This window comes from Scleropages formosus, chromosome 10 (genome assembly GCF_900964775.1).
Source record: "Scleropages formosus chromosome 10, fSclFor1.1, whole genome shotgun sequence".
NCBI lineage: Eukaryota > Metazoa > Chordata > Actinopteri > Osteoglossiformes > Osteoglossidae > Scleropages > Scleropages formosus.
In genome coordinates, this window is record NC_041815.1 from 26,844,003 (window position 1) to 26,864,527 (window position 20,525).

General features: G+C 45.1%; 1 protein-coding gene across 1 annotated transcript; it reads left to right on the forward strand.

The window, feature by feature from the left end:
- Nucleotides 1-283: 283 nt before the first annotated feature.
- On the forward strand, nt 284-17,362 carry LOC108932434 (solute carrier family 25 member 36-A). The gene is made up of 7 exons (XM_018748847.2): nt 284-613; nt 3,286-3,447; nt 4,995-5,072; nt 7,866-7,966; nt 13,702-13,768; nt 15,225-15,514; nt 15,642-17,362. The coding sequence occupies exons 1-7, from the start codon at nt 573-575 to the stop codon at nt 15,833-15,835; spliced, it is 933 nt and encodes a 310-aa protein (XP_018604363.1). The 5' UTR covers nt 284-572; the 3' UTR covers nt 15,836-17,362.
- Nucleotides 17,363-20,525: the final 3,163 nt, after the last annotated feature.

Consider the following 20,525-nt stretch of genomic DNA (forward strand, 5'->3'; position numbering starts at 1 on the left):
ACCTGCTGCTGATTGCCAGCAAACGCGCAATGAAAGAGATTAATTTAACTGCAGTACTATTACCAGGGTGTCGATTAATAAAAAACATAAAGGTACCGATTTCCAAAACGTCGGACTCCCCTGGTCACGTGCCAATTACGCAGCCCACCATGCCCTTGTCCTCTGGAGTCCAGCTTCATTCAGAGCTCCATCACGTGAAAGGCCAGTGATGGGGCGGGCATAGTGACGTCACCGAGAAACGGACCAATCGCTGCCTCTGTTTTGTGGCTTGTCATTGGACGATAAACACAGGGCTCACGAAGCGCCGCAACTGTTCGTTGTAGCGCTGCGGACGAGCCTGTGCGCGGGGAGATCGGGGTTGTGGGAGTCGCGGGAAAAAAAAAAAAAAAAAAAAAAAAACGCTGGAAACCCGCACCGACAGCGCGGTTCTGTCCCTAAACTTAGCGGGTCTTCATAGCAGCCGGACTTAACGACAGGACAGGGCGAAGGCGGCGGGTTCGGCTTCAGTTCGCGCGTGGACCGGCCGCGACGCGCGGTGTTTCTGGGGCCCCGGATCCCGAGAATGAGACAGAATGAGCCAAAGAGACACGCTCGTTCATCTTTTCGCCGGAGGGTGAGTTCTGCGCGTCTCGCTCCATCCCTCGCGGAAGTGCCGTCGTGCGCGCGTACCGTACGCGCCAGCCAGCGAGCGTGCGCCGCTGCCCCGGTTTCTCCGCCGGTGGTGACCTCGACGTCGTTAAAAATATGGCACCGCCGCTGCGCGTCCGTCCCTCACCGCGAATGCGGGGGTTGTGTCGAGTCACGCGTGGAAGAATAGCCTCGCGGGTCCCCCGCACTGCTCCTGTGTGGCCGGCGGGGACACGTAGACCCGCCCCGGCGGGGCTCCGTGAGTCAGTCCTCGTGCAGAGGGGAGCAGCGGTGGACCCCCCCAGGGGGTCGGATGACAGACGCGGTCCCGCTCGTGAAGCGATATCATATTCGTCAGTAGTACTGTTTCATCTGCCGACTGACCTCTGGTCCGGATGCCTGTGCAGAAGCCCTAGATTTCCATTCGCTTGTTGTGGTTCATGAATATTCGTTGTCGTACACGAACTGATATTTGTACGTTAACACGAGAAACGCAGCTCGAGACCTGCCCAGCCACTCGGTTATTTTCCGTTAGCTGCAGCGCCAGCGGTAGCCAGCTACCGACACGCACTTCTCTCACCTCGCCGCATATTTCCGCAGGTAAAATAGACCCCTGGCGGCGAGGTGCATGCCATGTGTATGTGCCCAGAACACACTCGTCGAGTGTTGTCGTGTTGTTGTGGCGTTGTTGTGGCTACGGGGCTCGGGGCCTGCACCGGCGGCTCGAGCCTCGGTGCTCGACTGGACACGGCGCCCCGAAAGCGCAGCTCGATCTCGGTCATCGTGTGCGCGGGCTGGCGGGGCTGCAAGGCGGAGCGGTGAAGCTGCTTCACTGCGGCGCCGAGCACAACAACAGTCAAGCGCCCCGTGAAACACACATAAATCGTTCAATAAGGGTCTTATGGTCAATTTGGACCACATTATTTTTTATTAAGGTGACCTCGTCCCAGTGACAGTCACAGTGTGAGTGTAAGGGACCTGTGTGGTTCCTCCTTGCTTTACACTCTGCACTGTACGGTATGTTGGTACACACAATGTTGCTTTACAGTAGTTACTATATTTACAGGAAGTCGTGCGTGTGTGTTTTTACAGTGTGTTCTGTATAAGCAGTAAGTTGTGTGTTTTTACTGTTTCTGTGGTAAGCCGTGTGTGTCTGTATAATACAGTGTTCTGTGCGTGTTGTGTGTATCCAGCAACTTATAAGTGTTTAAGTTAAAGTGTCTGGTGTGTGTCTCAGAGAAAAAGAGGAACATCCAGTTGTACTTGTTTCCTTCCTTGCTTCTTTTCACCCTTTCTCCTCTGCACCCCGAGTGCTGGTGAAGCACACGTTGTTACCTGTATGCCTTAAGATCAGTAAATCAATCTCCGCACCCCTGTTTACCGGTGTACGTTACCAGCCCGAGAAGAATGTGCAAGAGCAGCTTGTTGAAAACTGGGGCCCAATTTCCCCGATATAGTTTGTGTGAGCAGCCTTTCACTGTCATTGCCTCCCTGAACAACAGGTGGCGCAGTAGTTAGAGCTGCCGCCTTTCAAAGTTGCTGGGGGCTTACGCTAAATTGATACGGTAAGAATTACCCAGCTGTATTAATGCGTAAATCATGTTCAGTAGGTTAGTATAAAAACTTGGCACTGTAAATTGCTTTCAAGGAAAGTGTAAGTTTGATAGGTTTACGTGACGACTTGGTGAGTTTGCACATCTCAGGGGGTGGATGCCTTTTAGAGTGAACGGTTTGCATAGCGAAGTCTGTGTTACCGGTAACACTGTAATTAATGTGTGAAAGTGACTTAGTGACTCAGAGATTTCTCTTCCACTCTTAATCGTAATCCGGATTGGCAACTAAGCAATTTACAGTTACTTACTCATTTACATTTATTCATTTAGCTGATGCTTTTCTCCAGTGTGACTTACAATTGTTTGCTTGTTTATACAGCTAGGTAACTTTACTGGAGCAATTCAGAGTACGTTGCTTGAGGGTACTATAGCTGCAGGTAGGATTCGAACCTGCAACCTTTGGGTCCAAAGAAAGCAGCTCGAACCACTACGCTAGCAGCTGCCCCTGCTTATTCATTCAGTCTCGTCCAGCATTTATTGCACACTGATGCCCGCTGTATGTCTAATCTTGGACATCTACAGCATCCACAGGGTGTCCAGTGTCCCCAAAATAGCCCATCTGATGTGTAATCGCCAGGATCTATATACAGGATCCACCTGTGTCCTACTTGGCAGGAGCACAATGCAGAAATATACACACATTCAAACAGCAAGGGGGAAAGTGGGTCAGAGGTGGAGGCATGTTGATGCCAAACCACTTTCTTTCCCAGGAGATGTGGTGTGGAGATGAGGGCTACTGTTAGCTGAGGAATGTGGCAGATCTGCATGATGCATGATGCGCTTGGCTCTTCTCATTCACATGCTTACTCCAGTATTGGTTCTGCATTCATATTTGTGTAGTTTTTATGCGAGGTGCATTTGTCATGTTGAGCGAGCAATGAGTGTAGTGCAATTCTAATCCTAGAGCACCCCAGCGGCAGTATTGTTGACCTGCTTTGAGTTGTCATCTGCTTGTCATCTGGTGTGTTCCTCAGCTGTGTCTCACCTGTCTCTCTCCAACAGTGTAGGAGATGTATGTTCTGACCGTTCTTCCTTTCGTGTCTAGGTGCGGGGGCACGGTGGGTGCCATCCTGACGTGCCCGCTGGAGGTGGTGAAAACGCGGCTGCAGTCCTCGTCCGTCACGCTCTACATCTCTGAGGTGCATCTTAACACAGTCAATGGAGCCAGCGTGGCGCGAGTGTCCCCGGGTCCCCTGCACTGCCTCAAGTAAGTCACAACTGCTGCTGTTGTCATTGTTATAGTCGTTGTTGTTGTTGTTGTTGTTGTTGTTGTTAATGCCTTCCCTCTTGACTACACCGCTACTGTCAGAGTGCATAGTGGCCTTCAGTTAGTCTGTCATTATTAGGGCAGGGCAAGTGGTGTAGAGGTTAGAGATGTCATCTTTGGACTTTGAGGTTGCAGGTTCAAATCCCACCTCTTGGTGTTGCACCCATGAGCAAGGTACCTTGAAGTGATCCAGTGGTTACCAAGCTCAGTAAATGAGCGTAAGTAGCTTAATACTATGAATACTGTGTAGTATTTAGCGGACCCATTTTCATCTAAGGTGACTTAATGTTAGCTACAGTACAGTACCGTCACTGATCTATACACCAGAGCAACACATGCACACAGTGGTGACTCTGAATTGCCCAATATATCTGAAACACGTCTTTGGAGTATGGGAGGAAACCGGAGTATCCAGAGGAACCCCGCAAGAGAGCAGGAAGAATATGCAAACTGCACCCAGACTGAGCAAGGGTCGAACCCATGTCCCCTCGCACTGCCAAATGCTGAGAGACAGCAGGGCTATTCGCTGTGCCATTAGTGTAACTTGTGCCAGAATATGTCAGCGAGTGACATTTACTCAAATCGGGGAGAACCTGACAATGATGCTCGTGTCATATGAGGGGCTTTGTGGTGAATGTTGAACCCCGTAGTGCCGAGGGACTGGGTGTCTCAGCCCCAGAGCTGCTTGGATCGCCAGTGGGCTGCAGTTGCAGTTGGAACCCCTCTGCTATTACCTGCAGTGGCTGCTCACACAGACCTACAAGACATGGTTACAAAGACAGTCATGCTCTATGGTCCATTGTGCCTCTTTGTTTTGTGTAAACATGGTAAACATGGTTAAAGCACCATTCCCAAAGTTTATGGAAGGTTTCACATTTTGGTTTTGTTTACCCTTTTCTATCAAATGATAGTTGTGCTAAATCTTTGCATTAGGGGAGCAGCAACACGGCAGCGCTTCTTTCCATGTTTTTTTAAATTCGTTGTTGAAGTTTGTTGTATATTTGAAATTTAACTGCTGTTTTTAAATTCATCTAATTCTAAATCTCCCCAGAAAGCTGCACATACAGTTCATGGCAGAGTAGTACTAAATGTTGAATAAAATTCCACTGTTAACATTTTTTTGGGGTGGTTAAGGCTTCCCCAGCAGATAAAAATACCAGTGTTTAGTTTTTACCCAATTTTAGACTCCCTGTGTGAGCTTCTGTTCACCCAAGAAAAATGCTCAGTAAGTCTTCTCCTTATAAAAATGCATACCAGGGAGGGATGTGCAACACATCTCATGTTATCTTGTGTTTTCAGTTTTTGGGGTACAGCTAAAAAAGGCCAAATATCATGCCCTCTCATTGTGTAGGGTGAATTTGGTAGAAGATCTTGGAAGCAGTGCTGAAACCCAAGCGCGAGGGCTCTTTGGAAAGGAGACAGTTGCTTGTTTAGGCTTGCTGACAGCACCGTGTTGGTATAACACTCTCTCCTCCTTCCCCTCACAGGCTGATCCTGGAAAAAGAAGGCCCTCGCTCTCTGTTTCGGGGATTAGGCCCTAACCTTGTGGGTGTGGCTCCGTCCAGGTAAGAGGCTGAAAGAATTTGCTTTTTTTTTTTTCCCTTTATTTTCTGCGCACTAGACTCCTTATGCTATAAAAGTTCAAGCTATGAACTTGCATGTATACATTTCCAGTTGCGTTTTCTTCATTCCCAGCTGTATAAATGGATATTTATCTGTGTCTGTCTATTGAATGCCATCTTTTTTTTTACCAAAGTTTTGGTTTTTATGGAGCTGTAGCAATTTGTATTTATGCACCGTCTGGTAGTTGGCTGCAAAACCCACCCAAACAGAAAGGAGACTGGGGGTCCAACTTCATTCAACTTTCACCCTCAGTGTTTACCACTCATTTCTGGTGTTTGAGTGTTGGAGATGAGTGACAAGTTGAGGATCTTTGCGCATGTTTATGGGATGAATAAGTCAATCTGAATTGAATGTGTTTGTAGAGAGGGCGTTTCTTTGTTTTTGGCCTTTTTAGATTAGTTTAAGGTAGCTGAAAGTCAATAATAAAATGGAGTATTTTATTATTGAGATTTTTACGGAACATAATGAACAAAACAAACTGAACCATAAATATATAGATCGACGCTGCAGCCCAAGGCCAGCAGCTACCTCGTGACCAGAGTGACCATTATGTAACTGGACTTCCTTTTTGCTGGGCAGTTGGTGGGACCTTATGGACTGCGTCCTTTCACCTCCTTTCTCACTTCCAGCCCTGCGGTTTCTATCTGGGCCAGGGTTTGTAAGTCCACCGTGTGAGACTCGCATGGCTGATACGGTCAAACCTGGGAGGTCTCTACTGTGCTGAGTAGGCATGCAGCTCAGTGAAAGTTGCGCAGTGAACTGGGGATGGGAAAACAAGATGTATGCAGCAGGTGGTGTAGTGTTTAGAGCAGTTGCCTACAGTCAAAGGATCTGAGCAGTATCCTTGATCAAGTGACTTAACTCTGAATTTATACAGCAAAAATTACGCTGCTTTATAAATGGGTAAATCAGTGAAAGTAGCTTAGTATACAAACCTAACAATGTCAGTCTATTTTCTCTCGGATGTATGTCGCTTTGGAGAAAAGCATCAGATAATAGCAACACGGTTTTACAAGTGATGCAACCATTGTTTCTGCTTTCAGCAAACAAATGAAATGACCAAAGCTGGTGCTTGGTGGTCCACGTGTCGATCCGAATACACTAATCTGTTATGTAATGAAGCCTCGGAGGGGGAATGGATGGGAACAACAGGGGGGTTGGAGGAATTGCTCTGAAGGAGAGCGGTAAGCGGATAAGAGCGAATCTGTGTTTGTGGAGGGACGCTGCACGCGCCGCTTCCTGTGCATTAATGCTGCTGGATAAACCGCCAGCTGGGAAGATAAATCGCCGCCGGTGCCAAGCTCACGACGAGTACTTTGTTGACCAGCCTGAATGACGGCAGGTCCGGAGCAGTTAGCCTCCTGTGGTAACGTCACCTAATGAGGCCTGGACCTCACCACTGGCTGTCGCATAGTGGAGTCAAGTTTGCGTCCGTTTGCTTTTTCAATATCAGGGTGTGAAATCAAGCTGAAGTGACATTGATGACTGGAAATATCCTCAGATTTAGTGTTGACATCACCTGCGTCTAAACATGGGAGTGAAAGCTCAAATGGGGGAGCCTCCACCTATCCATTACTAATAGTTGCTTGTCTGGTGCAGGGTCACAGTGGTGCAGAGTCCCGGAGCCATTGGCTGTGAGGCAGGGTACATGCTGGATGGGATGTCAATCACACACACTTATTCACTCACGCTCTGAGGGCAATTTAGACACCCCAATTCACCTGAGATGTCTTTGGACTGTGGGAGGGAACACGAAGGAACATGCAAACTCGACACGGACTCGGCCAGATTTTAACTCATGTCCAAACACACAGCCCAGGAGTAATATACTTTAAGTAATCCACCATAGAAATTGGAGGTTAAGTTTAATTTGGCCATATCCATAAGGGTTGTAGGCCATCCTTAACTAAAGATTTTCTCAAATTAAGAAATTGGTTTATTCTTAATGTGTCTGAAGTGCACTGGCTGTGAAAGAGTATGAAAGGGGTCTCAGCCCCTAAGAGGGGTTTTTTATTTATTTTTTTAAAAAAAAAAAAAGCAAGAAAAACCACACACATGCTGCCATTGTGAAGCTTAGGCTCAGATGAGGTCCTGTCTGTAGCGGAAGAGCAACATGAACATCATGGCTGATGTGTAATGCAGTTGGTCTGCCAAAGAGTCCACAGTGTCTTTGAGATTTGTGTTGATACAAAGGAGCTGTGTGACATGTGGAAAGGCCTAGTTAATCTGATATTTTATTGGAGGAGAGTATAGATTCAGCTCAGGTGCCTGCAGCAGGTCCATTGACTCGTCACTCTCTCCGCTCAGGCCCCCCCCCCCCTTCTCGTTTCACATTTATCTGTGGATGTTGAAGGCCATAACGTCCTTCAGGAGTCATTGTTGACTTTTCTCACAAGCCACTCGCTTGACGTGTTTCCCTTGGATCTTCATCCTCTTCAGTCCTTGAATGTCTCAACACTGGTCTCAGCGATTGTCTTGAGGGCCATCCATCCATCCGTCTACGGTGGTCCAGAGCATAGGGCATGAGGCAGATTACACCCTGAGGGCAGCACCAGACCATCACAGGGCAATTGCATGCACGCACACACACACGCTAGGGGCAATTCAGAAACAAATTACCCTGAAACATGTTTGTTCTGTGGGAGGAAACCAGAGCACTCAGAGAACCTGTGTGTTGTCCTTGTGAAGGTTTCCCTGATTGTTGCACTTTTTCTAACTCTCTTCCCTCCCTGCAGGGCGATATACTTTGCTGCATACTCGGGTGCGAAGGAAAGGCTGAACGGGGTGCTTGAACCCGACTCCACGCAGGTCCACATGGTGTCCGCAGGTCTGGCAGGTAAGGGTATTTTCACACAGCCCGCCGGCCCTCTGGGGGCTCGGTGGCGCGCGCACACACTCATACACATTCGCTCCCCCACAAACACACTGCTGTGGTAGGGATCCAGTGAGAAGCTCAGCCATCCACACAGTGATTTTACTAATGGACTAACTGGGTGGCTTTGCATTATATTCACTTGTTTTATTGCTCTCTGCTAAAAGACTCACTGATTTGCATACATTCCCAAAAACCTTGTATTTGGGTTACTTTTTATGTGGGAATTCTTTATTTCAAAAGACATGCTGTGAGTTTCACATTACTTTGTAATGCTAGATTTTCTGTGTTTTTTTAAAAAAATTTTTATTAAAGTTTTCCAAAAAAAAATTGTTTTATTTACAGATTTGTAATATTGTTGAGCTAGTAATAAATGCTCTGCAATGTTAATGTTTTTTTAAGGCAAATTGTGGTCATTTTCTAGATTTTTATTTATTTATTTATTCATTTTTTTATTGAGGGAGAACTTGTCAGAAAGCACAACCAGAAAATTGTGGGCTGGTTATGTTGTCTTGTGTCGACATGCTGAACAAACCCGTCCTCGGCCCTTCAAAGTCCATGAAATTTCTCTTTTTATTGGAGGGTAGAATGCAACCTGTTGCCTTTTACCTTGTTGAATCCTGTGGACAATAGACATCGCTGTCAAACATTATACCCTCTTGTCAGGACAGGTGAAGTCCCACTAAAACTGTTTGACTGTTGTGGCCTCTGGTGTGTTGAAGTTTGGCAGTTTGCAGCAGAAGCAGCCTATTGTTAAAACGTGGCCTCATTCAGTACTACTCTCTCAACAACTAATCGGCAAGCTTTTGATATAAGCACAGGTTCGTACCTTTCCGAAAACTGTACCGTAACAATCTACTTTGTATGCTGTCCTGGCACTTGTTCCCTCAACAGGGAAAGGGAACAGTAACCTTGTTAACAGTTTTGTTCTTTAATTGTTGCAGTTTCAGGCAATGTGGATTGTTAACAGAGGCAAATTATGTAGTTTTTCTAAATTTATGTTGATTTGTAGAATTAGTGGGGTTTTAATAATAATAAAGGAATTGTCAAGGTGAGCAGTATGCTGGCTCCTAGTCTTACCAACATTCAAGTCACAAAATTTGAGACCTGGTTTCCTGTTTATTCATTTAATTGTATTTTCTTCACCAATCTACAGGTGGTCCTTCACTTACGGTGGCGTTCCTTTCCAGTGACCTTATTGTAAATTGCAAATCCTCTTTACTGTATTGTATAACTATGAAAAGTGGTTTAACATCTCTGAATACTATACTGAAGAATAGGGTGTTATGTTTTTACTAACTTCACACTTTTCATGTTAAAGGACAAAGGTCTAATGTAGAGTACAGTGTTATATTTTCATGCTGTGCTGTTATTTTTACATTAATTTCCAAATCTTTTCTTCTCATATTTTGCTTTTTCTTTTTGTAGCACCAAAATATGAATGTTTTTGCTTGATAGGCATGAAAATGTTCGTAAGTAGAGCATTTTTGTAAATACATCGCAGTCACTGATAGTGACACTGAGTCAATAAGAAATATGGTTCCTTGCAACAGCATGCCCAGCCAGTGTTGTCATACAGCACATGGAGCAGTGAGTGTTAGACATTACGACCAAGTTTTATTCATCAGTGATATTATAAGGCTGATGGGATGGCCACAGGAAGTCCAGGTGGTCGTAAAGGACTACCTGTATTTTCTGAAATTTCTATGTAGTGGAACAAGCATGAGCGGTCTACTCTTCCAGCTGATAAATGGCAGTAAAACACACTTAGATGGAATGGAGACAGAACAGTAGCGCAAGACTAATTCTGCTCACTTCCACAGTGCTTACAGATCGTGTTTGTGGTAAAATCGAATTTGGAGTTAGAAACTTTTTCAGTCATTTTTAGTTTACATTTTAAGGTAGCATGAAGCTGATACTTTTTACACATTATTTGTTGTTATTCAAGTTTTTATTTATGGCGATATCCCAGACTTTACCGAACTAACCTAGCAAGTAAATTGGGTGATGTCAGTGATAAAAGTAACTTTTGATTTTTGCACAAATTGAGTTGGACTCCTTGTGTTTGTAAGATGAGGAGCCAGTGTATGTCGTAATTGTTTCACCCTTTCCTACCTAAATAAAACTTAAAACTGTGAGTGACAAAAAGAGGAATAAAAACATGCCACCTTTCAATGTTCTGGTTGTGCTGCTCTTTTATTTTTGTTGGGAAGCAGGGATTTTTAAAGCATCCATCTCCCTCTCTGATTAACCAACTGCTACTGAACAGTGTGTATGAATGAGACGGAGCCGGGGGGCTCTAACGTTTAGGGGCCACAGGCGGGGGTCCTCGTGCCGGGCGCTGGCGGACGGGTCGGGGGTCCCCAGCGGGTGGACGCCTCAGGTAGCTCACTGATCTCTTCTCCCACTACGGTGATGAATATGATGATGTTGCTGATGATGATGATGATGATGATGTCATGCCTCGTGACCCACTTTACGGCTGGATTGCAGCTCTGTGTTCTCCTAACCTCTTGTGATTGCACAGTTCTGTCACCCTTTCCCAACATGCCCTAACCAGCCCGTTGCCCCAGTAAAGGTAAAGACCTGAACATGCTGTTTTTTTTTTTTTTTTTTTTCTTTTCTTCCCCTAGCCTGCAATGAGAAATGCTAACCTTGTCATTTTAAAATTGATTTACTATCTCCAAACACACCAACTAAGCACACTTAATGTAATTTATTATTTGTATTTAGCTGACACCGTTGTCTGAGGTAACTCACAATGCTAGATATAACACTAACCTACCTGGTTATCTATGCAGTTGAGCAATGTAACACACACACTCACTGTATAAGAGTAGTTTAGAGGAACCATTACTGCTGAAACATGTTTTTGGACTATGTGAGGAAACCCATACAAACTCCACACAGACTGAGCCAGATTTGAACTCGTGTCCAAACCTACTGCCCAGAAGCTGTGAGGTATTAGTTCTACCCGCTGTGCCACCGTGCCACCTCTTCGTAACTTTTAACTGTTCTCATTCAACAATATGTGGGTCTTGTACCCACATCCTCACGACATGTCCCATTGGAACAGCACCACAGCAGTTCAGTGTCGCTCAACGCAATGTAGGTCACGCTGCCTGCGCTAAACGTGTGCATGCGTGGTGTTTGCGCAACCCCTGCAGGCGTGAGTCAGCGCATGGGCCTTCCAGTGCAGGCAGGGCCGCAGCAAGCCTGCAGACACTCTCTCTTACTCTGCAGCAGCTTCTTTCCTCATTTTGTGCTCCTGAATTAGAGATATTCACAGAATACAGAAAAAGTAGGTTGCATTTGAGAGAGAAAATTTGATTTCAATCAGTTTTTTTTCCTGCTGCAGTTTGGTGCATCCCTAAGGTCAGCAGGAGGCCCAGGTTACCCCCTGCGCAGTTGCACGTACACATGATTGGCAGATACTCAGACCCTCAACGTGCACTCTGAACATGCAAAATTCTCCTCTTACGGATTCTCCCTTTCCTAGTCTTCGCAGTCTTTTTGTTTTTAAGACATTTTGTAATCAATGACAATGATTCCCCCCCTCTAGGCAGGTTTGACAAGGTTAGCATTTAAACAGTTTAACTTGCACTGCCTGAATTAAAATGTTCTATTTCTTTAAAATTTTTTTTTACCCCCCTGCTTTTATTTGTTCCCATACTTTCCCCCATTACACAAGGTTCGAATGGTAGGTCATGGTGTGTAGCACTCAGCATATACGTTTGGACAGAAAGGAACTCATCTTTCATTTTCAGATTTTTGTTTGTCTTTGATACTTTTTCTTTGTAGTCACTTCAATGAGTTGTTTCCTTATAAAACACAGACTAGCCTGCAGATGAGCATTAGCATCCCTTAGATGTTGGGGAGAGGAAATGAGCGGGCAGAAGGCTATGGATGGGTGGAGGAGCCTTGTTTTTGCTGGGGAGGTGTGGGGGGGACTCTGGGGAGGTAAATGGGGGTGAGAAATGAGTGCTCCACGCCCATCTACACTGAAATGAAACGGTGCACTGCTTTGGTGTGTGTGGTACAGAAAAGCCTGTGTCTATTTTAGGCCTTGTACTGTAGCTTTGACCCGCGAGTGGCTGAGATCCTGCCATCTCAGTGCCCAGACCTGCAGGTCTGTAGCTGCAGCTGTAAGGAGTGGCTTTGGCCTTGTGAGTACTCCCTACGGAAGTGCCCCTTCACCCCCGCGTGGGCGCCCCCACGCCCAGAGAGCGCTTTTCTCTTTTTCTCTCTCTCTCTTTCTCTCTCTACCACCCTCCCCCTCTTTCTCCTTCCTCCAGCTCTACCTCTAGATCTCTTTTCATTAGAGCTATTTTACAACCCATTGAAGCCCACGCACCCTGTAGAATATAAATGGTCACCTTCATGAAATAGTAATCTTTAGCTTGTTTTCCAAGAAACCTCATTAACAGCACATTTGACCATTGTTACATGAGTTATTGTTGACATAGCAAGGCACTGACTAACTTTTTTTAATCATACACATAGTGATAAGTATTATATACACACATATGTGGTCTTTCTCTCCTGTGTTGTTACTTATGAATTTTTTCCTCACCTGACATTTTTATACAAAGTGACTTACAGTATTTGACCCTTTCATACAGCAGAGTATTAAACTGGAGCAGTTCAGGGCAGTTACCTCACTGAAGGTTATTAGAGCTGTAACAGGGTAGAAGTCTTAGAACTATCTGCCTTCAGGTTACAAGTGCATGCCCTTAACTGCCATGTTGCCTACTTTCCCAACTGCTGCCTAAATTCTGCTCTCATCAGCTAACTGTTCACCTTTTCACAAACCATGATACTGATTTACACGCAATCCTGCTGATAATTAAGAGCAATAATTATTAACGACTAATTTGTGGACACTATACACAAAGACACAGGCATGTTTACATCACCATCTCTGTCACTATCTGTGGCTTGGAAGAAACATTCATCGTGAACACCCCACCCCTTCTCCACACAGACATGTATGATTAGCAAATTCTTGTCTTTTTATTAGTTTTATAAGCAGTCTTTAATCACTCTGGCAGACAGCATCTCCTAATATTTTTTTTGTTTGGTTTCAATTTGTTTTCCTGTGTTTTTAGATACACATGTTCAGCCATTATGTGCCCCTGGTATAGAGAACCATCACATGTTATATACATAGTTTTGTTAGACATGTCCTCATAGGACCCTAAGGAATAAAATGCCTTGAGGGCAGCCATCACCATAAGTTGTGTTAAACGCTCAACAGCAGATGCAAAGACAGTCATGTGTTCACTATTTCTGTCGTGTGTGTAGCAGAAAGTTTGTGTCAGAATAGCGAACAATACCAGTCTACAGTTTGTATGTTCTTTCTGCTGTGTTTATGACGTAGGTCCTTTCTTTCCTGCTTTCTATGTTTCTCCATAGCTTATTATTGACTGTATCAAGGGTAAAAAGGAGGACCTAAAATAAGAACATTCCTCAGTGGATTGCACCCTCCCCACTTCTAAAGACTAGTTTCTCTTTCCTGTGGCTTACATATTACAGGAGTTGAACAATGATAAACAGTGTCATGAACACAGCTGGAAGAAAAGTAAAGGTTATAGATAAGTGAGTAGCTGATAGGAAGTTGTGCTGTTTGCGCCCTTAGTGAACTCTTGGATGAAACCGTTCCACCTCTAAGTCTGAATCCACCGTTTTCCTTTTTCCAGGGTTCACTGCCATCACCGCGACAAACCCCATCTGGCTCATAAAGACTCGACTGCAGCTGGATGCCAGGTAAGCAGGGAGACTATGTGCACAGTGCCAGCTGAGGGCTGAAATTAAGATTGGTTTGGTCCCCTGTAGTTAAAGCATTTTCCCTCCAGACAAATGCAAATGGAGCTGGGAAAGGATTGCGTTTTTACTCTTGCAGATAGATACACACATATATATTTTCCTGTCAGATATTACTGCAGTCATTGATGCAAGATCGTGACTTTAATGGGGTACAAATCCATCCCTTTAACCTTGCTGTACACTGGCCCTCTGTGTGATGAGCAGTAGAATTATGGATTTCAAGTTCAAGGTTTGTTGTCATATGTACAATTACCATGAAATTCTTGAGTGTTTCTCCACAGACTATGAACAAAAAACAATTGATAGTACTGCACAAAATCAAAACAATAAATAATGCCAATAACAATAAATAACAATAGACAGCCAGAGTATTTTAAACTGAGAATACTTAGTGATGATGCAAGTAATGTGTTGATGTGCTTGGAGGGAACAGTCCAACTCTAGTTGCAAAAGGTGGCACATTGGTAAGTGTTCTATGCTGTTACAGCAGTGGGGTAAAAGCTGTTCCTGTACCTAGCAGAGTGGGTTCGAATAGACCTGAGCCGCTTTCCAGACAGCAGAAAAAAGAAAAGTGCCCTTGCGGGGTGACTATGATCTTTCATGATGCGCATTGTCTTTCTGAGGCAGCGTATGGTGTAGATGTCCTGGACTGCTGGTAGCTGTGTGCCAATATTTTTTGAATGTATTTTTAATTGCAGGACAAGCAGAAAGAAATGGTGCAGCTATTTTCCTTTACTGTTTCTGTTTAGTAAATTTTTGTTTGTAGCCAAGCGAATGTGATCTGAACTTCAGTGTCCAGCTGATAAACGGCAGAAAAGTGCACCTTAATAGGATTGTGGGAGTATCTTAATTCAACTCACTTCCAGTGTTTACAACTTGTCTGGAGTTCTTGTGTGTTTATGATCAGTAAAAAGATGATAAATGTTTCATGCCTATGGGAGATGAGTCAGTCTGCAGTAGGCCTTCAATGACAGTTTGTAGAGACAATGTTACTATTTCATTTTAAATTACCTTGAACTTCAATTCTGCTACAGGTTAATAAAAGTGTATATTATTGTTTTAATATGTTCTAGCTAAATTCAGGGTTTTACAGAATCTAACCTGTGAGTAAATTGAGACTTGTATTTTTAAGCTTTAATTTATTGAGGCTTGGTGATTTTTTTTTTTTTAGTGGCCAGCAAAGCTAATTAGGAAAAGTGGTGTTTGCAAGTTGAGGAGCCAGAGTAAACCCTGTTACGGGGAACTGCAGGAAGTGACAGACAGGTTACGGTCCTGACTCAGGTTTCTGAGACTCCTTATGCTTTGTAGAAGTGATACTTTGGTTTTGCGAAGGGACCCACTGAAGCTGTTGTGCTGTGTTATTGAGCATCTGTTCTTGCCTTGCCATGTGTCCCAGGAATCGGGGAGAGCGGCGAATGAGTGCCTTCGAGTGCATCAAGCGGGTATACCGCGCCGATGGGTTTCGAGGCTTCTATCGTGGCATGACGGCCTCCTACGCCGGCATCTCGGAGACAGTCATCCATTTCGTAATCTACGAGAGCATCAAGCGAAAGCTGCTGGAAGCCAAGGCTACAGCTAGCATGGACGAGGAGGACGAGTCCGTGAAGGATCCCTCCGACTTCGTGGGGCTGATGCTGGCTGCTGCTACATCCAAGACCTGTGCCACCTCCATCGCTTACCCCCATGGTACGAACCGTGGTGGGCGTCTCTCTAAGGATTCCTCGAAGCAAATATAAGAGCTTGTCCTTCTCAGCACCTTTCTGAAGGGTCTCCCACGTTAACGTCTTCCTGTCGTGTTTCTCCCGCCCCGCAGAGGTCATCCGCACGCGGCTACGAGAGGAAGGCACCAAGTACCGTTCTTTCTTCCAGACGCTGACCACGGTGTTCAAGGAGGAGGGCTACCGTGCCCTCTACCGGGGTCTCACCACCCACCTTGTGCGCCAGATTCCCAACACAGCCATCATGATGTCCACCTACGAGCTGGTCGTCTACTTGCTAAACGGTTAACCCTGGACCCCCCCACCGCCCACCAAGGCTGTCCTGTGGGAGACCAAAGAAAGTGCAGGAGGACCAGATGGACAGACACCCCTCTCCCTGCAGCCTGATACACAGAGAGGGAGAGAGAGAGGGAGGGGGTGGGCTTTTCAAATGATGAGCAGTGGATGAGCGTGGCACACAGGGCGTGGGGGGCTCAGGCTGGCACAGGCCAGGAACTACAGACCCTCACAGGCAGATGCTGCAGAGAGAACCGAAGACGTGTCTCTCCAAATTGTCTTTGCTTCCATTCTCTCTCTCTCTCGCTCTCTTTCCCTCGCCCCATTCTCTGCTTCACCCTCCCCCTCACAGAGAAGCTGCTTTCAGAGGACCCTCTTTTGAGAAGGAAGGCTTGAAGTTTGTGAGTAATAACAGTAATAACAATACTAATGATTTAAGAAAACAGTAAATCATATATAATAGAGGATATGTCTAAACATACTTAGAATCCCGCTTAAATCAAATATGGGGCATTTTTAATTGGCCTTTTCCCGAATCTGTGAAATACTGTTTTGTGAGGGCGAATTTGGTGTGTGACTTTTTAAAACTGTGGAGGGCGGTGTTGAGCATTCCTGCTTGTTGGCAAAAGTCGTCACGAAGTGTCTGAAATAAAGGGGTGGCTGTGGGGTCACGTGTTTTAGGTACCAAAAAAGGTTGAGGCTAAATGGCAACTGCCAGAGACCCTCTCTAAACAAGTGCAACTGAGAAGTTTGACAGGTGTTCCCATTTTAACAAGAACAAATAGTGTGTCACCATGAAAATCTTTTTGTGTGTGATCATGTCACTCTTCAAATGCACTTGGACGTTCTCGAAAGTCCTCCATAAGGGACAAAGTTCATTCTCCACAAAGCGGTGAATATGGGACATGGGGATTTGCACCAAGGTTACTTTGTGTTTAGAGATGAGCTCGTAGTTGGGGTTCTCATCCCGAACGTTTGGTTTTAGTTCCGTTTATGCTCCTTTTCTGTGGGATTGCTCTGTGCTCATGCTTGCCGTTAAAGTGGAACGGTGGCGGCTTTACATGTGGCTGCTTGTGCACGAGAGACGAGTTTCCCATCTCTAGTCTGTCTTCATTGTCAAGAGGTGGTTTTTTTTTTTTGTGAGCGTGGGGATTAATTAAAAAGGACTGTGATAAGTCTCCCTAGACCCTGTCCTCCCTCCATCGCTGCTCTCTGAGAAAGAGCCCCACCTCCGACCTTTCTCATTCCTCCGGTGTGAGAAACCAGAGCAAACCACCGCTTGTCCTCGAGCCCACTGATCTCTGGGCTCCTGTTGGCGGCCCATGGCGTTTGAATCAGGCCGAAGGCCGACGCACGTTTCCTGTTTTCGTTACTTGAATGTAAACGAGTGCAAGTGTGACACCCAGCAGCAGTGGGCGCTGTCATCACTGTGGCTGTTTGAAATTCAAACACAACAGATATACAATTAGAATAATCAATGTAATAACCCTAATTTTATAATTATGACTGTAGTAATAATAAAAATGTTTTCCTGATTACATAAGGCATCTGAAGACCTGGGTTGTGCTTCTCATGTACAGTACCTGTAGCCGACTGGCGCTACCGTGGGAATTGGGGTCAGTCCTGGGGGATTACTGTGGGAGTTGGGGTCAGACCTCCCTCCCCTCCCCCCTCCGTTCTGAGCTCTGACAGCTCCAGCCATTCTGTATGCACTTTGTGGCCTTTTCTGGCTTGCGATACTTCTTTTTTGTCACGTAACATCAGGAATAGTGTTATCAAGAAAATTTTGGTAAATGATTCCTAATCAATATATTGAACTGTTTAGTGTACTGACTAGTGAAGGATATTTGTATATGTGTATATATGTGCAATATACGTATATGTATGCATATTGAATATCCAGTGTTCCTTATGTTTTTACATTATGCAGTAGTTTGCAGTTGCAAAGTATTTTTTGAAAACTGAACTTAATATCTATGATGTGTTTGGAACTGTTGCAAAATGGTGTGTATATGTAATGCATTCTTATTGCTCTCTATTCTTACCTTTTTTAATATATAAATGTGTGGGTTTTTTTTTTTTTTTTTTTGACATTTGGCCCTGAGCTGAGGCAGTTGGGATCTCGGCCGTTGTCAGTATTTACTTTTATTTATTCCACCATCTTCTCCCTGTTTCCTTCTCGCAGACTCTAGGTTTGGTGTTTTGTCGTCTCCTCGCCCCATGTTTACACCGATTGCCGGACACACACACTCAGCTGCCTGGTTGGCAGTCCTTCCTTGCCTCTCCAGGCTGTGTGCCGGTACCAAAGTCGTACAACTGAAGGCACCTTTTAGGAAAATATCGCACAGTTCAGATGAGTTCATATGTTCCATAATCCTGAAGTTATATCGTCCCTTTAATGTTGCATTGTTTCCGAACCAGTTAATTGTGGGTCTTTGCTCACATGTAGATGTCATCGTGCCTAATTAACCCCCCCCCCCCGCTGAGGTGATGTCGCTACATTGACCTTCAGTGTTTGGGAATGAATTTAAATTTATACTGTACCTCCTGTTTGGTTTGGAGCATTCTGGGACTGAGCAAGATGCCTCTGTGACCTGGTGGGCCATCATCTCATGTCAGGTGACCTCTGGAACGCACAATCTCGGTAAAACTGTTTCATTCAAGACCTTAATTATGTTTTTAAAACCTCTCCTGACTCATATTTCTTTATTCCTCCCTTGTATTTCCTTCCGCTCGCGAGGAGAAGCAATCAGTGCTCTGGTTGTGTTTGTGACGTGCTCGTTGTTCACCCTGAGTTTGCTCATGGTTTGAATCATCTCGTCAAATTTTGAGGTACCCCATCACCCTTTACGTGAGGAACCTTCCAGGACCTTGAGCACTGGAAATCCAGGACTGTCACCCCGGCTTACTCTCAATTAGCAGTCACTGTTTCGATTAAACGCACACGCATACACACATGCACACAGAATGTATCTGTGCAGTGTGTTATGGCAGCATGCTTTATACAGTATTATAACAATACAACATATTGCAATTAGTCTTGGCGTGAAAGACGAAGATTGTGAGTGTTGCGAGGTGTTTTGAATTCTCCTTACCGTGAACCATGGAGTTGTCAGTGACGCCCTCGGTCACACGCTTGGCAGTCATGTTCTAGCTCTGTCTGGCTCACTAGCTCTCGGCTCTGCTAGCGGCGGCTCCTAGGGGGCAGTGCCATGCTGCTAGTGACCAATGGGTACTCTAACGGGGGGGGGTGCAGGGGCCTGCCCGCCTTCCATCCTGTGAGGGAAAAGAGAAAACACAAGAGGAGGATTGCAGTGCAGCTAAAGTCCTCATCAAGCCTCAAGGGTGCAGTCCTGGATTTTTTTTTTTTTTTTTTTTTTTTTTTTTTTTTTTTTGGAGGGCGGGGGGCGGTGGGTTGAAGTTAATTTGTTTTTGTGTTCTCTGTAGTTGAATTTTCTGAAACTATGTTCTCATGGTCTCTTCTGTCTCTTGCGGAGGGAGTGGAATCTGTCTTCAGACGCCTGCATCCTTAGTTCACTGTTGTACAGGTAATATAGTTTGACTTAATGAAAGTTTCTGCACTGCATTTCAATTTTGTTTTGTCCCCCCCCCCCCCTCTCTTTTTTTTTTTTTTTTTTCCCCCCCCTTCTTCCCCCCCTCTCCTCTTGAGCCTGGTGAAATCTGGCATGATCAGTGCCACTCTATGCATTATCATAACCCCCTTTTTGTACAACAGAAGTTAATAAAAATGAAAGAATGCCAACTGTATGAGTGTAATTCTTTTAATTGTTCTGTCGTGCACATTTCTAGTAGGTTCTCCCAAAGATGATCTGTGGGAGTCTTTTTTCTAACCCCCCCCTCCCCACCCTTCTAGTAAAACTGGTTTAGTAAGTTGTCTACTTTAATGAATGGTTTTTAATTATTTGCAAGAGTGAAGTTGGCACAGTGGCTGTATGGAAATTTTAAAAAGTGTATAAATGTTTTTCTTTGCCCGAATAACCAGATGTCAACTCGAGACACCAGGTGTGTGACCAGGTGCAGGTGTTTTTAATTCACACTTGCATTTCATCGCTTCTGACGCCAGGTGGCAGCAGAGCCTTAGTATGTGCCTCAAGCAGCTCTCAGTTCAGTAAAAGTGTTATTTAAGTGTTATGTCCTTCATAAAATTTTCTGCTCCCTTCTCTGATAGTTCAGGCTTAACATCTCTCTCTCTGCACTTCAAAAGCAGTCCCCCCCCAAACATTAAGGTAAAACACTTCTGAAAGGGCTTGGCTGGTTGAGATCAAATGGGTCTTTTTAAAAAAAAAAATTAAATACATGAAAAACCTGCTTCTGTGTCACAATCTCGGGACAATTGCTAGAAAAAGTCTTATCCTATTTAGCTGACAGCTCTAAATAAGGTGGCTTACACCAGTAAATGCAGAGCTTTGCAAGGATTTTCCTGTTTATACAGCGGTGTAATTTTACTCTCGATTCATGGTATGTATCCAGGGTGCTGCAGCAGGAGGTGGATTCAAACGTGGGCCCCTCAGACTGGGAGGAGACGGCTCGAACAGCTTCTTCCTTGCTGAGACGAGCCGTCAGGAAAAGGTGGTTGAGAACGTGCTGAACGGTTAGTGTGTTTGATTCATTGGTAGAAGATGGATGGTCACGGAGACCTTTGAGTTATGTGGCAAGAAGGTCACTGCAGACCCCCTGTCTCA